We start from the raw sequence: 18,190 nt of genomic DNA, 5'->3' as shown, positions 1-18,190 counted from the left end.
ATCAATGATCTACATTCAATTTACTCCCAATTAGGTAGGAATGAGTGTTTAAGCTATGGGTAGTAATTGTAGGTTCTTGAAAAATGTCAAATGGGGGTTTTCCACACGTTTTCACGCGTGCCATTCGTTTTCTATTAAGCTCAAATAAGGTACTAGAGACAAAATAAATCAAGGGTAGTTTGAAAGGCACAAACGAAATTCAGAAAGAAATGCCTATATCACTCCTAAATCACAGTATGCCCGTATTGCGCTTCGAGGGATGTTCGAACTTATTCTAGAGAAATCTCAATTCACAGTTAACTCATACAGATCTCAATCAGTGCAGAAAAAAGAATCATCAGTAGTAAGCGATGATTACACCAACATAAAATCCAGATTATGCACCTCTCGTGCTCATATAAATGTGAAGGCTCAATTGGGCATCTAAAGGTAATTCACAAAAGATTTCTTTCTAGCCCACAAATCAAACAAATTGCCTCAATCATATCCAAGTTTGTGTGTTTCAAATACAGATTCAAGTGTACCTCACAGAATGTTTTGAGACCTATTCATCGACTTGGTTATACTAGTTCAAAACGATTTGTCAAACAAAGAAGATAGTCATGGACTTAAGCAAAAACAAACGGTGAACCCAAATTTTTTTATTTTTTTTCATCATTGGCTTTTCTGATTTTCATTCACAACACTTGAAACCACATTACAAACGACTCAAACGAACAAAGAAAACACGAAAAACAAAACTGAAAACACAAAAGACACACACCCTCCCCAAACTAAAGACAAGCATTGTCCCCAATGCTACTTAACACCACCAAAACTAAAACAAACTAAAAGAAAATAAAAACAAAAAATAATAAAAACTCCTCTGGTACTAATCAGACTCCTCCTCATCCATGTCTTTGGGCAGATCCCGAACCGGTGGAGCATATTGGAACTGGAACGGTGGAGGATATGGCGGTGGTGCAGGATAAACGGCCGGGTCCATCCCAGCATTGGCGAGCAGTCCTCGCGTCATGGCATGGGTGGATTCATTGTAGGCAGAGTTTACCGCTTGGAAGTGCTCCTGATGTTGCATCCATGCCGATATTTCACTCAATGAATCATGTGTGGTGCGGCGAGCAGGAGGTGGCCGAGGTGCAGTCCGTGATGATTGACCAGGGCCAGAGCTGGCCTGGCCAGGAAGTGAAAACTCGCGTACGCGGAAGGCGTGTTTTGCTTTCAGAATTGTGTTATCCACTGCATGCATTGGGTGCAACCATTCTTCTGTGTCCTTGTATGGGACACCAGCTTGCACACACAGTAAAGAAACAATGGTCGGAAAGAAAATTGAAATGTTGGACGTGCGAATGGAAGTGTACAACTCTTGGTTGATAATTTGTCCAACATTAATCGGCCATTGTTTGTGCACAGCATAGAGAAGCACCGCCCTGCTCATTGTCACAACATGTGTATGGGACACCGGCATCAACCTGTGGGTCAGAAAAGCATACCACAAGGCCGGTTCCAGCCGCAAATTTTTTTCCTTAAAATATATGAACTTCACCGAATCCTTCCACACATTAGCTTCATAGCACAACTCATTCGAAATTTCATTATAATCCGGATTGGCCTTAAAAGCCTGAAATTGGCTATCGTCTACTTCCGGAGTTTGCAATAACGCATTAATAGCAGCGGGAGTAAAAGAAACCATCTTACCCCGCACGAAGGTAGTGATATCGGTACGCTCGGTGGCGTTGGCGTAAAATTCACGGACCAAGGGGACTAATGCCGCGACAGGTTGGCGGCAAAACTCGGCCCATCCTCGAGCTACGATGCCAAGGGAGGCGGTGCGGTTTTCAGAAAGATCAATTCCTTGCTCCGGAATGGGATTCCTAGCGGCCTTGGCTTCCTCATAACGTGCCTTTTCTTCTTCAGAAATAAATTTCCCATCTATTAAGTGGGATGGGTTGGCCCTAGAGGTGGCAATCTTCTGTTTCTTTGGCGCCATGTCGAGAGATGTGAGAAATCGAGTGAATTACCTGCGAAATTGAGAAAAGAAGAAGAAATTGAGAGTGAGAGAGATGGCGGCTGTGAGGGAATTAGGGTTAGAGAGAAAGGAAAGAGAGAAAATAAAGAAGGGAAGAAGGAATCGGGTGTTTTAAATTTCTGATTTTGCGCGAGGCTCCCGCGCGGTAGAAAAGTGCCGCGCGGGCGCACACCCCTTTTTTTTAAAAAAACTTTTGGCAGAGGGTTGGGTGCGCGGGCGGCAGAAAACTGCCGCGCGAGCGCACCCCCTTTTTTTCAAAAAAATTTAAGACCGAGAGTTGGGTGCGCGGGCGGCAGAAAACTGCCGCGCGAGCGCACCCCATTTTTTTTTAAAAAAATTTAAAACAGAACTCAACTCGAGAAAGATAGGAAATTAACTAAAAATTCTAACACTTGAACTAAAATGAACAAAAACGCGAATAAATAAAAGGGAAAGTAGAATGTAGTTCTCAATTTAAAGTCGAGAGCTTGACTTTTCACCCTCCCCAAACTAGTCTTGGTCAGTCAATGTGGTGATGACTGGCGTGGAATCCACATCACCCCCCACATAGTGTTTTAACCTTTGAGCATTGACCGTGAACGACTCGTTGCGGGCATCTTTGATCTCTATGGCCCCTGATGGATACACCCTGGTGATCTTATAGGGCCCAGACCATCTAGACTTCAGTTTCCCGGGAAATAGTCTTAACCGGGAGTTGAACAGCAACACAGCCTCTCCTTCCTTGAATTCCCGCTGACGAATACGCCTGTCATGTATTCTCTTTGTCCGTTCCTTGTACGAAACCTCCATGTCATATGCATTGTCGCGGAATTCTTCCAGTTGATTTAGCTCCAACAATCTTTTTTCACCTGCAGCAGCAAATTCATAGTTTAGAGTCTTAATAGCCCAAAATGCTCTATGCTCTAATTCAACAGGTAAATGACATGCCTTTCCAAATAATAATCTATAAGGGGAAGTGCCGATAGGGGTTTTAAATGCCGTCCTATAGGCCCATAAGACATCATCAAGTCGAAGTGCCGAATCCTTCCGATTAGTACTCACACTTTTCTCTAGGATCTGTTTGATCTCTCGATTGGACACTTCCACTTGGCCACTGGTCTGAGGATGATATGGGGTAGATACCTTATGCTTGACACCATATTTCTTTAAAAGTTTGTCAAAAAGTTTATTGAAAAAGTGGGTGCCACCATCACTGATGATTGCACGGGGTGTACCAAACCGATTAAAAATATTTTTCTTCAAAAATTTTAGTACAACCTGTGCATCATTTGTTGCAAAAGCTTCAGCCTCTACCCATTTTGAAACATAATCGACTCAAAGAAGGCGGAAATGGTCTCATAAAGTCGATTCCCCAAACATCGAATATCTCACACTCAATGATATTATTCATGTTGGAGAACGCGGCGATCAGATCAATCAGAATTGATACCCGATGCAGCGGAAGTTTAAAATTTTTATATGGAACGATTCCATAATGGGTATCAAAACTTAACGATTAAATTGTGTGTGTAAAAATTAAATAACTATTATAAATTTTTACCTCCAATCTCGAAGCGAGATTATGGACACCAACAGATTGCTCTGCTCTTGTTGTATATCCCTGGAACTGATGGACGAACTGTTCTTCAATCAGGTCCACGAACGGATAATTAATCCCTCTGATAGATTGCACTAGAAAATCTATCAGAAGTTTCTACGAAGAAAATTAACGAATTTGATCCGTTAAACCAGACTGTAATTCAAAATTCACAGACTGGATTTTCCGAGCAGAGGGGAGGGGGGGTCGGCCACTATCAAAGAAAATACTTAGGGTTTTTCGAAAATTTGTGACCTGTTGTGTATAATTTCTGTACTGCAATAACTTATTTATAATGTAGGCCGCTAACAGCTTAGGGCCCATTAGTCATAAGTTCAAGCCCGACAAGCAAAGCCCGCATGTTCAGAAATTAATATAAAATTCATCATGACTCCGATTGATAAACCGATTTCACCAATGTGCACAGAAACCATTTCTGCACCTTTTAAAGTCAAGATAAATTTTTCTGAATCCGAATTCAGTGGTTTTCAAAAATGCCCATCCCTATGTCATTTTAGGAAATCTCACTCCTCTACTCATAATTAAGAAGTCCAACTTCTTTGTTCATTAAATTTAACTCTTTAAATTTAACTATCTCAACGGGGATTAAAAATCCACTACTCTGTGTGACCCTCAATGGTTCAGGGATACAGCTAGCCGTGGGCTCACAACTCCTTGTGACTCGGAACAACAATTTCCGACTTGCCCATCGAATCATGGTAAGAGCGCCTAGCAACATCGCCCCATGATTCCCTAGGTATCACTGATAGTGCCTGCAAGAACCAATAGATTTTGGTTAGCGTACAGTATGGTCCCTTCATCCATATATCTCGATCAAATCAACAACCATTGGTATATCGAGAGTCGTTCGAGATTTGATAACTATGCAATACATCTTGAAGATCAAATAGTGACATCGCATGTGTTACTAAGAAACCATTTCTTAAAACACATCATGTACTCTGGCCAGAGATTCGTCACACTAATATCTCCTCAGATCGCATAGGATATCCACACTCGCAAGTATGTGGTGAATCCTTGACAACAAAGCATCGACTCCTATATGTGTTGTAACTGTACCCAATCCCGACACCTGATGACCCCAATAGAGTCGGTAAACGAGTCAAAGCACAGTACTAGCATATAGAGTCTCAATGATGTTTCAAGTAGTAAGGACTAATGGTGTACAACCAAAACCGCGGACTTTATCCACTCGATAAGTGATAACCACTTGGAAAGTCCGGATAGGGTAGTTTGATCATTCATCGTATGAATATCCATTTGCATGCTTCGAACATCTCTATGTTCCTTACCAATGAAACGTGGTACTCTGCATCGCAAATGCTAGTCTCAAACTCGAGCGATCCTTATCCTTATTATCGGACGGCTCAATCGACTAGGAACAGTTTAGAATATACAGTGACTATAAGATGTGTTTCATGATAGACATCCCCATGTTCTACCACATCTTACATACACTATAGTATATTCAAGGTCTTTATCAAAACAACAATAGTATATCACAATATAACAATATGAAGAAAGATAAAGTCATTGCCATTAATAAAAGTGTAAATTATATTAAACAAAAGATTGTTTATACAAAGAGTCATAAAAGCCCTTAGCCACAAGTTGGCTCACCGGGCACCCACTCTTTCAATTCATAGGCATTTCATTTTGGTTAGAGATATTACCTGTCCGCTGACATCTATCACAAGCTAAAACATACCGGCGCGCATCCTTAAAAAGGTCGGGCCAATAGAACCCACATTCAAGTACCTTCGTTGCAGTTTTGATTGGCCAAGTATGGCCACCTACCTCACGATCATGACAATGACTGAGGATGCTTTGCATTTCTCCTTCCGCCACATATCTCCGAATCATTGAGTCAGCACATATTTTAAACAAAAATGGTTCCACCCAAAAATAATGCTTGACATCCGATAAAATTTTTTTCTTCTGATGGAAAGATAGATTATGTGGGAGTGTGCTTGTGACCAGAAAATTAGCAAAATGTGCATACCATGGTGAACTCTCTATGGCGAAAAGTTTTTCATCAGGGAACCAATTATCTATATCCTTTACTTCATTTTGTGCATCATCAGTAATGCATTCAAATCTAGACAGATGATCAGCTACTACATTTTCAACACCTTTCTTATCCCTGATCTCTAAATCAAATTCTTGCAAAAGCAGGATCCACCTAATCAGTCTAGGTTTCGCATCTTTCTTTGTCAACAGGTGTTTAATAGCAGAGTGATCTGTGTAGACTGTGATTTTTGAAAGCAAAAGGTACGAATGAAATTTGTCTAGTGCAAATACTACATCTAGCAACTCTTTTTCAGTGGTGGCATAATTGAGCTGAGCTTCATTAAGAGTCTTACTAGCGTAGTAGATGGTTCGGAATACCTTGTCTATTCGTAGGCCAAGTACCGCACCAACAGCAGAATCACTAGCATCGCACATTACTTCAAATGGAAGCTCCCAGTTCGGCGATGTCAATACTGGCGCAGTCACCAGTCTTTCTCTCAACACCTCAAAGGCCTGCAAATAATTCGAATCAAAATCAAAAAGGGCATCTTTCATGAGCAAAGAGGACAGAGGTTTGGCAATTTTTGAAAAGTCTTTAATAAATCGCCGATAAAAACCAGCATGTCCGAGGAAACTTCTAACTCCCTTTACTGTCGTAGGTGGAGGCAGATTTTGAATAACGTGCACCTTAGCCTTGTCCACCTCGATCCCCTATTCAGAAATTCTGTGACCCAACACTATACCTTCTGTCACCATGAAATGACACTTCTACCAGTTAAGCACCAAATTGGTCTCCTCGCATCTCATCAACACAGAATTTAAGTTATGCAGACATGCATCAAAAGATTGACCGAAAATAGAAAAATCATCCATGAAAATTTCTAGAAAATTTTCGACCATATCATGAAAAATAGCAGTCATACATATCTGAAAAGTAGCAGGTGCGTTACATAATCCGAAAGGCATACGTCTGTAGGCAAACGTACCATATGGGCAGGTAAAAGTCGTTTTATCTTGGTCTTCAGGTGCAATCGCTATTTGATTGTATCCTGAGTACCCATCTAAAAAACAATAAAATTCATACCCAGCCAATCTTTCTAGCATTTGATCAATGAACGGGAGGGGAAAATGATCCTTACGGGTTGCGTCATTTAATTTTCTATAATCTATGCACACACGCCAACCCGTAACTGTCCTAGTAGGTATTAATTCATTATTCTCATTCTTTATGACAGTTATCCCCCCTTTCTTTGGTACACACTGCACTGGACTCACCCACGGACTATCAGAAATAGGATAAATGATACCTGCGTCCAACAGTTTGATCGTTTCAGCTTTCACAACTTCCTGCATCTTTGGGTTTAGTCTCCTCTGTGGTTGGACTAATGGGTTGATGCTCTCTTACATTAAAATCTTGTGCATGCATATGGATGGATTGATTCCTTTGATATCCGCCACTTTCCAAGCAAACACACTCTTGTGTTTCTTAAGCACCTCCATTAGTTTGTCCTCCATCTCACCTGTCAAAGAAGAAGATATTATGACAGATAACTTATCGTTCTCACCTAAAAACATGTATTTAAGATGAATGGGTAATGGTTTCAATTCCACAGTAGGTGGTTCCTCAATGCTTGGTTTCTGAAGAACTAAATCCTTCCGGTCACCAAGGTCTTCAAGTCTAAGCTTTCCACCTCTTCTCCATGACTGGTTGTCATTCAAGTATGCGGTCATCTCTTCTACTCCGTCACTGAGGTCGCCCAACTGTTCAGATACAAGTGCAACCTCTAACGGTTCCTGAAAATTATCCTGCACATAATCAAATAAGAGTGAGTCTACTACATCTAACTGAAAACATTCTTCATTATTCTGAGAAAATTTCAAAGCATTAAAAACGTCAAAAGAAATTTTCTCCTCTCCCACTCTCAACAACAGCTCTCCCTTCTGGACATCTATAAGTGCTTTTCCTGTTGCCAGGAAAGGTCTTCCCAAGATGAGTGGCATGTCCAGATCTTCTTCCATATCTAACACCACGAAGTCCACGGGAAAGATGAATTTGTCCACTTTCACAAGCACGTCCTTGATAATCCCCCGTGGATATTTGATGGACCTGTCCGCCAGTTGTAAAGACATTCTGGTGGACTTTGGTTCTCCCAAGCTCAGTTTCCTGAAAACAGAGTAAGGCATTAAATTTATACTTGCACCCAAATCACACAAAGCCTTATGAAACTGAACATCATTAATTACACAAGGGATAGAGAAACTCCATGGATCCTTTTTCTTTTGTGGGATTTTGTTCTGCACCAGTGCCGAGCAATTTTCTGTCAGACTTATCGTTGCATGCTCCTCCAATTTCCTCTTGTTAGAGAGGATTTCCTTCAAGAATTTCGCATAGCTTGGCATTTGCATCAGTGCATCGGCGAAGGGTATATTGATGTTCAATTTCTTGAACACTTCTAAAAATTTACCAAACTGAGAGTCTAGCTTGGCCTTCTTAAGAGCTACAGGAAAAGGTGGTGGCACAACAATTTTTGATTGTGAAGTGGGTGGGGGTGTTGAGATAGATGACTTACCTGAAGTTTTTTTTGATGTACCCATTTCGGGCTCTTTCTCGCTTTTTTGTTCAGGCTCCACCGTCTTTCCACTCCTTAATTCAATTGCTTTCACCTGTTCCTTCGGATTCTTCTCAGTGTCGCTTGGCAAAGTACCCTGATCTCTGCTGGAAATTGATTTGGCCAATTGACCTATTTGATTCTCCAGATTTTTGATCGATGCATCTTGATTCTGCATACGGGTTTCAGTAGATGATATAAATTTTTGCATCATCTGCTCCAAGCTTGATTTCTCCTCTTGAGGATGCCTGCTGTAATTCTAATTTCCATACGGCTGAAAGAGTGGGTGCCCGGTGAGCCAACTTGTGGCTAAGGGCTTTGATGACTCTTTGTATAAACAATCTTTTGTTTAATATAATTTACACTTTTATAATGGCAATGACTTTATCTTTCTTCATATTGTTATATTGTGATATACTATTGTTGTTTTGATAAAGACCTTGAATATACTATAGTGTATGTAAGATGTGGTAGCACATGGGGATGGCTATCATGAAACACATCTTATAGTCACTGTATATTCTAAACTGTTCCTAGTCGATTGAGCCGTCCGTTAATAAGGATAAGGATCGCTCGAGTTTGAGACTAGCATTTGCGATGCAGAGTACCACGTTTCATTGGTAAGGAACATAGAGATGTTCGAAGCATGCAAATGGATATTCATACGATGAATGATCGAACTACCCTATTCGGACTTTCCAAGTGGTTATCACTTATCGAGTGGATAAAGTCCGCGGTTTTGGTTGTACACCATTAGTCCTTACTACTTGAAACATCATTGAGACTCTATATGCTAGTACTGTGCTTTGACTCGTTTACCGACTCTATTGGGGTCATCAGGTGTCGGGATTGGGTACAGTTACAACACATATAGGAGTCGATGCTTTGTTGTCAAGGATTCACCACATACTTGCGAGTGTGGATATCCTATGCGATCTGAGGAGATATTAGTGTGACGAATCTCTGGCCAGAGTACATGATGTGTTTTAAGAAATGGTTTCTTAGTAGCACATGCGATGTCACTATTTGATCTTCAAGATGTATTGCATAGTTATCGAATCTCGAACGACTCTCGATTTACCAATGGTTGTTGATTCGATCGGGATATATGGATGAAGGGACCGTACTGTACGCTAACCAAAATCTATTGGTTCTTGCAGGCACTATCAGTGATACCTAGGGAATCATGGGGCGATGTTGCTAGGCGCTCTTACCATGATTCGATGGGCAAGTCGGAAATTGTTGTTCCGAGTCACAAGGAGTTGTGAGCCCACGGCTAGCTGTATCCCTGAACCATTGAGGGTCACACAGAGTAATGGATTTTTAATCCCCGTTGAGATAGTTAAATTTAAAGAGTTAAATTTAATGAACAAAGAAGTGGGACTTCTTATTTAAGAGTAGAGGAGTAAGATTTCCTAAAATGACATAGGGATGAGCATTTTTGGAAATCACTGAATTCGGATTCAGAAAAATTTATCTTGACTTTAAAAGGTGCAGAAATGGTTTCTGTGAACATTGGTAAAATCGGTTTATCAATCAGAGTCACGATGAATTTTATATTAATTTCTGAACATGCGGGCTTTGCTTGTCAGGCTTGAACTTATGACTAATGGGCCCTAAGCTGTTAGCGGCCTACATAATAAATAATTTATTGCAGTACAGAAATTAGACAACACAGGTCACAATTTTCGAAAAACCCTAGTTTTCTCTCAAATAGTGGCCGCCCCCTCCCCTCTGCTCGGGAAAAAATCCAGTATGTGAATTTTGAATTACAGTCTGGTTTAACGGATCAAATTCGTTAATTCTCTTCGTAGAAACTTCTGATAGATTTTCTAGTGCAATCTATCAGAGGGATTAAATCTCTGTTCGTGGACCTGATTGAAGAACAGTTCGTCCATCAGTTCCTGGGAGATACAACAAGAGCAGAGTAATCTGTTGGTGTCCATAATCTCGATTCGAGATTGGAGGTAAAAATTTATAATTGTTATTTAATTTTTACACACACAATTTAATCGTAAAGTTTTGATACCCATTATGGAATCGTTCCATATAAAATTTTTAAACTTCCGTTGCACCGGGTATCAATTCTGATTGATCTGATCGCCATTCTCCAACAGTGGTATCAGAGCCAGGTTGCTCAAATCAAGCGATTAAATTAATCGATTGTACGAAAATTTTTAAGCCTCGGTTTTTGAAACAAAATAAATTTTTTTAAAATAAAAATTTTTTCGGGCAAAACCCGGGCAGCGATTGGATCGCTGCCCGGGGGGGGCAGCCGGGCTGCCCGGCCCAAGCCCTTTGGGGCGCGGGCAGCCCGGGAGTGTCCCGGGCGGCCCGCGAAAAATTAATTTTTAATTTTAAAATTAAAATTTTAATATGTTAAAATTCTATTTTTGGTCCGATCGAAAATTGTTTTTGATTGGTCCACGAGGCATCGGATCGAATTGTTCGAGTCCGAAAATTTTAAAATTGATTTTTGGATAAATTTGAATTTTTGAAAAATTTATAGATTTTATCCGTTAAATCAGATTTTATGAAATTAATTATTTTTGGTACAATGGATGATAAGATATGATCTTATGGAAATATTGAGTAAAATATGATTTTATGTATAAAATTGGATTTTATATGTAAAATATGATTTTTTTTGATAAAAAGATAAAATATGATTTTGTATGTAAAATAAGATTTTATATATGGAATATGATTTTATCCTTTTAATTTAAATTTCCATTGCATGTTATCCAATAAATTAATTTTGAATTAAATGTTATTGGATAAGGATGATCGATTGCCATGACCAATTTTGTAGGTGTATGTTAGGAATTTACATTTGTTTTTATTGTTGTTGGATTTATTAATGGGCCTGGTTTATGGCCCAATATGAATTGTCATATGTAATAAAAGTGGGCCTGGTTTATGGCCCGTTCCCACCCCTTAAAATGTATCCCCTACATGTCATGGTTATTTATTGTAAATACATTAGACTTAGTGGGAGATGAAGATTTGAAGACGGAGGTGGGCCCAACAGACAATAAAGACAGAAGAAATGTAAATTGGAAGCACAATGTAATAGGATTGCATTGCATACCTGCATATTACCTAGGATTGGACTAAGACTCGTGATTGGCAACCACAGATCGATTAGAAATGGAATCGATCATCCTATATAATATATGATATTATTGTTGTATGCATGTTTTAGACAAAATTGTGTGAATCCGGCAAGCATACAAAATTTTAAAATGATGAGACAAATTTTCAAAATTAAAATCCCTCATTTTAAATATGATTTAAAATTGATATCAAGATAAATAAAGGAAATTTAAAATTGTTTAAATGTTCCTACCTTCCATCAACGATCAATGCATGAGATGCTACCCGCGGATACGGTCCGGCTCATATTATTGGGGGGGCCCGTTCGTCGAAAAGCTGTACATTGGATCGACACATGTTGTAAGTTGGGTGAAACTCCCATGGGATCGGCTCATATTATTGGGGGATCCACATGGCGACCGTCCATCACAACTTAATATTGATGGGTCATCTTGACATGTCACAATAAACGGCATCATAATATTGGGCCCTTATTGGACATGAGGTAAAAACGTGGAGGTTGCTTTGGAAGCAATTGGGCTCTACCTTTTGAAAATTATGGTTGGATGATATTATTCGGGACCATAGTTTGTCAATTGGACTCCATAATCCCACTAAGGAAAACAGTTTCCCGTTTTCACTAGAGGGTAGTGACATCGTTAAAATAGTGGGAGTGAGATTCATAAAATAAATTTCGCCTATTTTATGTCTTAGTAAATTAATTAAACAATCACCGATAATTGTCTGTTTCATCTCAGTATATCATTATGATGAATCTTCGTAATCCACATGTTTCAATTCTCGAACAAAACAAACTTACTGGCGCAAACAATACAGAATGATTCCATAATTTAAGATTGTCCTAAGTTCGGAAAAGATTTTCTAAGTGTTAGAAAAGGCTTCTCCGAAAACAGCCCCGGCTGATGTAACTACCGAAAGGCTGGCCGAACTAGAGAAATGGTTGGACCATGATCTCAAGGCCAAATGTTACATGTAAAATTGGACAAGTCTAAACAAGTTTGCCATCACTGCAAGAAACCCGGTCATTGGAAACGTAACTGCAAGGAATACCTCGAGCAGTTGCGAACTGCAAAGGGTATGTTTTATATTGAAATAAATGTTTTTCTTAATACTACTTCTTGGGTATTGGATACCAGATGTAGATCTCACATTTGCAATGAGTTGCAAATGATGACAAGAAGTAATAGGCTAAGGATGGGTGAGACCCAGCCAAGGCTCGGGAATGGTTCCAGAGTTAAATCCATAGCTATGGGAAATATTTGTTTAATTTTGCAAACCAATTTTAAGTTGTATTATGAGAAAGATATTTTTATTTGTGCCAAAGATTTCATTAAAACATTATTTCTATTTCTATGCTTGATAGAGATGGGTTTTCTTGTAATTTTGTGAATGGGATTTGCAATATTTACAAGAATGAATGTTTGATTGAAAATGGACAACTTGAAAACGATCTATATAACTTAAAACTAAAAGACGTTCCAATAAATTATGTTGATAAACCGGCAACAACAAACAAAAGGAAAATCGATAGTCAAAACCCGGCAAACCTTTGGCATGTTAGGCTAGGTCATATTTCCTCAAGGAGGATGAACAAGCTAGTGGGAGAGGGCATGTTTGATATGTTTGATATTAACTCTCTACCTACTTGTGAATCCTGCCTGAAAGGAAAAATGACTAAATCTCCTTTCAAGGGGAAACCTGAGCGTAGTCAAAATCTGTTGGATTTGATCCATACAGATGTTTGTGGTCCATTTAGAATTGGTACTTAATATGGCCACACCTACTTCATTACCTTTACTGATGATTATTCTAGGTATGTGTATTTATATTTAATGAAATATAAGTCTGAAGCATTTGAAAAGTTCAAAGAATTCAAGGCTGAAGTAGAAAACAAGCTAGGTAAAAGTATTAAAGCACTTCGATCGGATCGAGGTGGAGAATACTTAAGTACCGAGTTTTTGGACTATCTAAAAGAGAATGGGATTCTCTCTCAATGGACTCCTCCTATGACACCACAGCTGAATGGTGTATCGGAGCGTCGTAATCGAACTTTGTTGGACATGGTTCGATCTATGATGAGCTTCACTGAGCTTCCACCATCGTTTTGGGGCTATGCGCTTGAAACGGCGGTATTGTTGTTAAACAACGTCCACACCAAAGAAGTGGACAAAACACCATACGAGTTATGGAATGGCAAAGCTCCTAAGTATTCGTACTTGAGGATTTGGGGATGTCCTGCTTACGTGAAGCAGACAGTGGGAGATAAGTTGGATAGTCGATCCACCTTATGTTATTTTGTAGGGTATCCGAAGAATTCAATCGGATATTATTTCTATCATCCTGTTGAAACAAAGGTGTTTGTTTCAAGGAATGCCACCTTCTTGGAGAAGGAGTTCTTATTGGATAAGAAAGGCGAGATGATGGAACTCGAAGAAATTCGAGAAGAACCCGAAATACAAAATAATGATCCTACACCTCAGGAACAATTGATGGACACACCTATACTTAGAAGATCCGAGAGGACTTCTAGACCTCCTATTCGATATGGTCTTCTTCTTGAAGGGGATCAAGATGAACCCGACGTTGGATGTGATCCAATAAACTTCAAGGAAGCAATTTCTGATGCGGATTCAAATTTATGGCTTGAAGCTATGCAGTCGGAAATAGATTCGATGCATACAAACCAAGTTTGGTCTTTAGTAGATCCTCCCGATGGAATTGTTCCAATAGGGTGTAAATGGATCTACAAGAGAAAACTTGGACCTGATGGTAAGGTATTGACCTACAAGGCGCGATTGGAGGCGAAAGGTTATACTCAAAGACAAGGAGTTGACTATGATGAAACCTTTTCACCAGTTGCAATGTTCAAGTTCATAAGAATCCTTATTGCCATAGCTGCTTGGTATGACTATGAGATATGGCAAATGGATGTGAAGACTGCATTTCTTAATGGAAACATTAAGGAAGAGATCTATATGACGCAGCCTGAGGGATACACATCCATGAGAAGCGAGCATAAGGTATGCAAGCTTCAGAGATCAATCTATGGTCTAAAACAAGCATCAAGAAGTTGGAACCAGAAATTTGATGAAACAATAAAGGATTTTGGTTTCATCAAGAACCCGGAGGAACCATGCGTGTACAAGAAAGTAGTTAAGGATGCTGTGACATTCTTAGTACTTTATGTTGATGACATCCTACTCATTGGGAATGATGTAAGGATGTTGCAGTCAACAAAGATATGGTTATCAGGTAGATTCTCGATGAAGGATTTGGGTGAGGCATCCTATATTCTAGGGATACAGATCTATAGAGATAGATCTAAGAGAATGATAGGACTCACTCAAGCAACCTACATCGACACCATATTGAAAAGGTTTTCAATGGATGGGTCCAAGAGAGGACATCTACCCATGTGTCATGGAGTTTCTCTATCCAAGTCTATGTGTCCCAAGACTGATGAAGAGATAGAGAAAATGACACATGTACCATATGCGTCAGCCATTGGTAGTATCATGTATGGGATGATATCTACCAGACCGGATGTAGCATTTGCTCTGAGTGTCACGAGCAGATATCAAGCTAATCCCGGTCAAATGCATTGAAAAGCCGTGAAGGACATTCTTAAGTACTTACGAAGGACTAAGAATATGTTCATGGTATATGGAGGAAGAGAACTAAAATTGGAAGGCTATACCGACTCTAGCTTCCAAAGTGACGTGGATGACTTGAAGTCAACCTCTGGATTTGTGTTCATGCTCAATGGAGGTGCTGTCTCTTGGAAGAGTTCCAAGCAGGACACCACAGCGGATTCCACCACTGAGGCAGAATACATTGCAGCATCAGCTGCTGCTAAAGAGGCCGTTTGGATGAGGAATTTCGTCCAAGAGTTGGGCGTCATTCCTGAAGTTGTTGATCCAGTCCCGGTGTACTGTGACAACACGGGTGCCGTTGCTCAGGCAAAGGAACCAAGGTCTCATCAAAGATCCAAACACGTACTGAGGAAATACCACATCATCCGGGAGATTGTGGAAAGAGGAGACATCACTGTCGAAAGAGTGGCCTCTGCAGACAATATCGCTGATCCACTTACTAAGCCCTTGCCAGGACCATTATTTGACAAACATCGCGAAGCAATGGGTCTACGTAGTATGACTAGTTGGCTTTAGGGCAAGTGGGAGATTGAAAGAGTGGGTGCCCGGTGAGCCAACTTGTGGCTAAGGGCTTTGATGACTCTTTTTATAAACAATCTTTTGTTTAATATAATTTACACTTTTATAATGACAATGACTTTATCTTTCTTCATATTGTTATATTGTGATATACTATTGTTGTTTTGATAAAGACCTTGAATATATTATAGTGTATGTAAGATGTGGTAGCACATGGGGATGGCTATCATGAAACACATCTTATAGTCACTGTATATTCTAAACTGTTCCTAGTCGATTGAGCCGTCCGTTAATAAGGATAAGGATCGCTCGAGTTTGAGACTAGCATTTGCGATGCAGAGTACTACGTTTCATTGGTAAGGAACATAGAGATGTTCGAAGCATGCAAATGGATATTCATAAGATGAATGATCGAACTACCCTATTCGGACTTTCCAAGTGGTTATCACTTATCGAGTGGATAAAGTCCGCGGTTTTGGTTGTACACCATTAGTCCTTACTACTTGAAACATCATTGAGACTCTATATGCTAGTACTGTGCTTTGACTCGTTTACCGACTCTATTGGGGTCATCAGGTGTCGGGATTGGGTACAGTTACAACACATATAGGAGTCGATGCTTTGTTGTCAAGGATTCACCACATACTTGCGAGTGTGGATATCCTATGCGATCTGAGAAGATATTAGTGTGACGAATCTCTGGCCAGAGTACATGATGTGTTTTAAGAAATGGTTTCTTAGTAGCACATGCGATGTCACTATTTGATCTTCAAGATGTATTGCATAGTTATCGAATCTCAGAACGACTCTCGATTTACCAATGGTTGTTGATTCGATCGGGATATATGGATGAAGGGACCATACTGTACGCTAACCAAAATCTATTGGTTCTTGCAGGCACTATCAGTGATACCTAGGGAATCATGGGGCGATGTTGCTAGGCGCTCTTACCATGATTCGATGGGCAAGTCGGAAATTGTTGTTCCGAGTCACAAGGAGTTGTGAGCCCACGGCTAGCTGTATCCCTGAACCATTGAGGGTCACACAGAGTAATGGATTTTTAATCCCCGTTGAGATAGTTAAATTTAAAGAGTTAAATTTAATGAACAAAGAAGTGGGACTTCTTATTTAAGAGTAGAGGAGTAAGATTTCCTAAAATGACATAGGGATGGGCATTTTTGGAAATCACTGAATTCGGATTCAGAAAAATTTATCTTGACTTTAAAAGGTGCAGAAATGGTTTCTGTGAACATTGGTAAAATCGGTTTATCAATCAGAGTCACGATGAATTTTATATTAATTTCTGAACATGCGGGCTTTGCTTTTCAGGCTTGAACTTATGACTAATGGTCCCTAAGCTGTTAGCGGCCTACATAATAAATAATTATTGCAGTACAGAAATTAGAGTCACAATTTTCGAAAAACCCTAGTTTTCTCTCAAATAGTGGCCGCCCCCCTCCCCTCTGCTCGGGAAAAAATCCAGTCTGTGAATTTTGAATTACAGTCTGGTTTAACGGATCAAATTCGTTAATTCTCTTCGTAGAAACTTCTGATAGATTTTCTAGTGCAATCTATCAGAGGGATTAAATCTCTGTTCGTGGACCTGATTGAAGAACAGTTCGTCCATCAGTTCCTGGGAGATACAACAAGAGAAGAGTAATCTGTTGGTGTCCATAATCTCGATTCGAGATTGGAGGTAAAAATTTATAATTGTTATTTAATTTTTACACACACAATTTAATCGTAAAGTTTTGATACCCATTATGGAATCGTTCCATATAAAATTTTTAAACTTCCGCTGCACCGGGTATCAATTCTGATTGATCTGATCACCGTTCTCCAACAACGGCTTATTATTCTGTCCACCCCATGAAAAATTCGGATGTTGTCTCCACCCTGGATTGTATGAATTCGAAAATGGGTCATTCCTGGGGCGATTCTGATTTCCAATGTGGCTTGCCATAACTCCCTCTGGTTGAGAGAATGTTTGACAGTCTTTCGTGAAATGCTCTGCACCGCATTTTTCACACCATACTTCTTGCACTCGCATTGCCGAATGTCCTACACTCAGTTCCTCGATCCTTTTGTTCCTGACTTCAAGTTGAGCAGCCACAGATGTGAATGTTTCAACTTGATGAATTCCAGTTGATTTCCGGGCCCCACTCCTTTCTGATTAAGGATGATAGCCACTGGTTGCCATTTCCTCGATTAATTCATAACCATCCTCCGACGACTTTCGCAGTAGATTCCCACCTGCAGCTGCATCTAACATGGTACGATTTGAATGAGAAAGCCCATAGTAAAAAGTTTGTACCACAAGACCGTCTGGTAATTGGTGGTGTGGACATCTCCTCAGTAGATCCTTGTAGCATTCCCATGCTTCATAAAATGTTTCCTGTTCACCTTGGGAAAAAGTTGTGATGTCCGCTCTCAGCTTCGTTGAATTCGATGGTGGGAAGTATTTGGTGAGGAAAGCTTTAGCCAGATCATCCCAAGTTATGATGGAACCTGCAGGTAAATTCGTTAGCCATGCTTTCGCCTTGTCTCGTAGTGAAAAAGGGAATAAACGCAAATGAATAGCGTCATCTGAAACTCCCTGTATCTTGAATGTATCACAAATTTCTAAAAAATTTGTGAGATGCACATAGGGTTCATGAAT

The 18,190-nt window shown here is 39.9% G+C and overlaps 2 protein-coding genes and 1 non-coding gene across 3 annotated transcripts; 1 reads left to right on the top strand and 2 right to left on the bottom strand.

Moving 5' to 3' along the window:
- Positions 1-2,515: 2,515 nt before the first annotated feature.
- On the bottom strand, positions 2,516-6,986 carry LOC140874191 (uncharacterized). Its single transcript, XM_073277473.1, has 3 exons — positions 6,909-6,986; positions 5,421-6,344; positions 2,516-3,169 (listed from the first exon to the last, which is right to left on the bottom strand). Exons 1-3 carry the CDS (start codon positions 6,984-6,986, stop codon positions 2,516-2,518), a joined length of 1,656 nt encoding a protein of 551 aa, XP_073133574.1.
- A 48-nt stretch (positions 6,987-7,034) lies between these two features.
- LOC140874190 (uncharacterized) lies at positions 7,035-8,456 on the bottom strand. The gene has a single exon (XM_073277472.1). The coding sequence runs from the start codon at positions 8,454-8,456 to the stop codon at positions 7,035-7,037; it is 1,422 nt and encodes a 473-aa protein (XP_073133573.1).
- Positions 8,457-17,861: 9,405 nt separating this feature from the next.
- LOC140876949 (small nucleolar RNA R71) lies at positions 17,862-17,968 on the top strand. The gene has a single exon (XR_012149174.1). It is a non-coding gene; the product is annotated as a small nucleolar RNA R71 (small nucleolar RNA).
- The last annotated feature ends 222 nt before the right edge of the window (positions 17,969-18,190 follow it).

This window comes from Henckelia pumila, chromosome 1, assembly GCF_033568475.1.
Source record: "Henckelia pumila isolate YLH828 chromosome 1, ASM3356847v2, whole genome shotgun sequence".
Taxonomy (NCBI): Eukaryota; Viridiplantae; Streptophyta; class Magnoliopsida; order Lamiales; family Gesneriaceae; genus Henckelia; species Henckelia pumila.
The sequence above is the reverse complement of the archived record's forward strand: the minus strand, read 5'-3'. Positions and strand labels throughout refer to the sequence as shown.